The 1,953-nt window shown below is 65.9% G+C and overlaps 1 protein-coding gene across 1 annotated transcript; it reads right to left on the reverse strand.

Moving 5' to 3' along the window:
• Positions 1–3: 3 nt before the first annotated feature.
• On the reverse strand, positions 4–1,520 carry LOC130587607 (uncharacterized; the record flags this gene model as incomplete). Its single annotated transcript, XM_057388586.1, has 2 exons — positions 425–1,520; positions 4–300 (listed from the first exon to the last, which is right to left on the reverse strand). Coding segments are annotated over exons 1-2 (1,109 nt in total), but the record flags the coding sequence as incomplete, so codon positions are not given.
• Between the last annotated feature and the right edge of the window lie 433 nt (positions 1,521–1,953).

A 1,953-nucleotide genomic window follows, 5' to 3' on the forward strand; every position in this document is an offset into this window, starting at 1 on the left:
GGCAGAAAGTGCATCCCGGTGGGCACGGGATGTGTCCCGGTGGACATGGGGTGTGCCACGGTGGGCACGGGGTGCATCCCGAGGGGCACAAGGTGTGTCCCGGTGGGTACAAAGTATATCCCGGTGGGCACARGGTGTGTCCCAGTGGGCACAAAGTGCATCCCGGTGGGCACAAGGTCTGTCCCGAGGGGCACGGGTGCATCCCGAGGGGCACAAAATGTGTCCCGATGGGCACGGGTGTGTGACGGTGGGCACAAAGTGTGTCCCGGTGGGCACAAAGTGTGTCCTGGTGGGGACAAGGTCTGTCCCGAGGGGCACGGGTGCATCCCGAGGGGCACAAAATGTGTCCCGATGGGCACGGGTGTGTCACGGTGGGCACGGGGTGTGTCCCAGTGAGCACAAAGTGTGGCCTGGTGGGAACAAGGTGTGTCCCGGGTGCATCCCGGTGGGGACAAATTGCATCCCGGTGGGCACGGAGTGCGTCCCGAGGGGCAGAAAGTGCATCCCGGTGGGCACGGGGTGTGCCACGGTGGGCACGGGGTGCATCCCGAGGGGCACAAGGTGTGTCCCGGTGGGCACAAAATATATCCCGGTGGGCACAGGGTACGTCCCAAGGGGCAGAAAGTGCATCCCGGTGGGCACGGGGTGTGTCCCGGTGAGCACAAAGTGTGTCCCGGGTGCATCCCGGTGGGCACGGGTGGGGCACCAGAAAGCAGAAAGTGCATCCCGGTGGGCACGGAGTGTGTCACGGTGGGCACGGGGTGCATCCCGAGGGGCACAAGGTGTGTCCCGGTGGGCACAAAATGCATCCCGAGGGGCAGAAAGTGCATCCCAGTGGGCACGGGGTGTGTCCCGGTGAGCACAAAGTGTGTCCTGGTGGGGACAAGGTGTGTCCCGGGTGCATCCCGATGGGGACAAATTGCATCCCGGTGGGCACGGGGTGTGTCCTGGTGGGCACAAAGTGTATTCCGGTGGGCACGGGGTATGTCCCGAGGGGCACGGGTACGTCCTTACGGGCACGGGTGCATCCCGGTGGGCACAAGGTGTGTCCTGGGTGCATTCTGATGGGCATAAAGTGTGTCCCGAGTGCGTCCCGGTGGGCTCAAAGTGCATCCCGGTGGGCACAAGATATATCCCGGTGTGCACGGCTGCATCCCGGTGGGGACAAGGTGTGTCCCGGTGGGCACGGATGCATCCCGAGGGGCACAATATGTGTCCGGTGGGCACGGGGTGCATCCCAGTGGGCACAAAGTATGTCCCGGTGTGCACGGGATGTGTCCCGGTGGGCACAAGGTGTGTCCCGAGGGACACGGGGTGTATCCCGAGGGGCACAAAGTGCACCCCGGTGGGCACGGGTGCATCTCGGGTGAGTCCTGAGGGGCACAAGGACTGTCCCGACGGGCACGGGCATCCCGGAGTTCACAAGACATGTCCCGGGTGCATCCCAGTGGGCACAAAGTGCATCCCAGTGGCAGTGCCCATCCCCGATGTCCATACCCATCCCCCATGTCCATACCCATCCCAGCTCCCCCTGCTCATCCCCGTTCCCCATACCCATCCCCGGTCACCGTGCGCATCCCCCGTACCCATCCCCGGTGCCCATCCCCATCCCCGTGTCCATCCCCGATGCCCGTGCCCATCCCCGGTCCCCGTACCCATCCCCGTACCCATCCTCCGTGTCCATCCCCGTGCCCATCCCCGCTGCCCCCCGGCCCCACCTGTGTCTGGGTGAGCCCCAGCTGTGCCGCCAGCTCCGCTCGCTCGGGCAGTGCCAGGTACTGCGTCTGCTGGAAGCGCTGGTTCAGCGCCTGCAGCTGCAGGCTCGAGTAGATGGTGCGGGGTTTGCGCGCTTTCCTCGCCCGGGCTCCGAGCCGCAGATCCGCGCTGGCCACGGCCGGGGCCTTCCCGGGCTCTGGAAGAAGGGGACGAGCCGGGATCAACCAAAGGCACCCC

The sequence above is a fragment of the Malurus melanocephalus genome, unplaced genomic scaffold, assembly GCF_030028575.1.
Source record: "Malurus melanocephalus ecotype Western Australia unplaced genomic scaffold, MMel_1.1 scaffold_2140, whole genome shotgun sequence".
Taxonomy (NCBI): Eukaryota; Metazoa; Chordata; class Aves; order Passeriformes; family Maluridae; genus Malurus; species Malurus melanocephalus.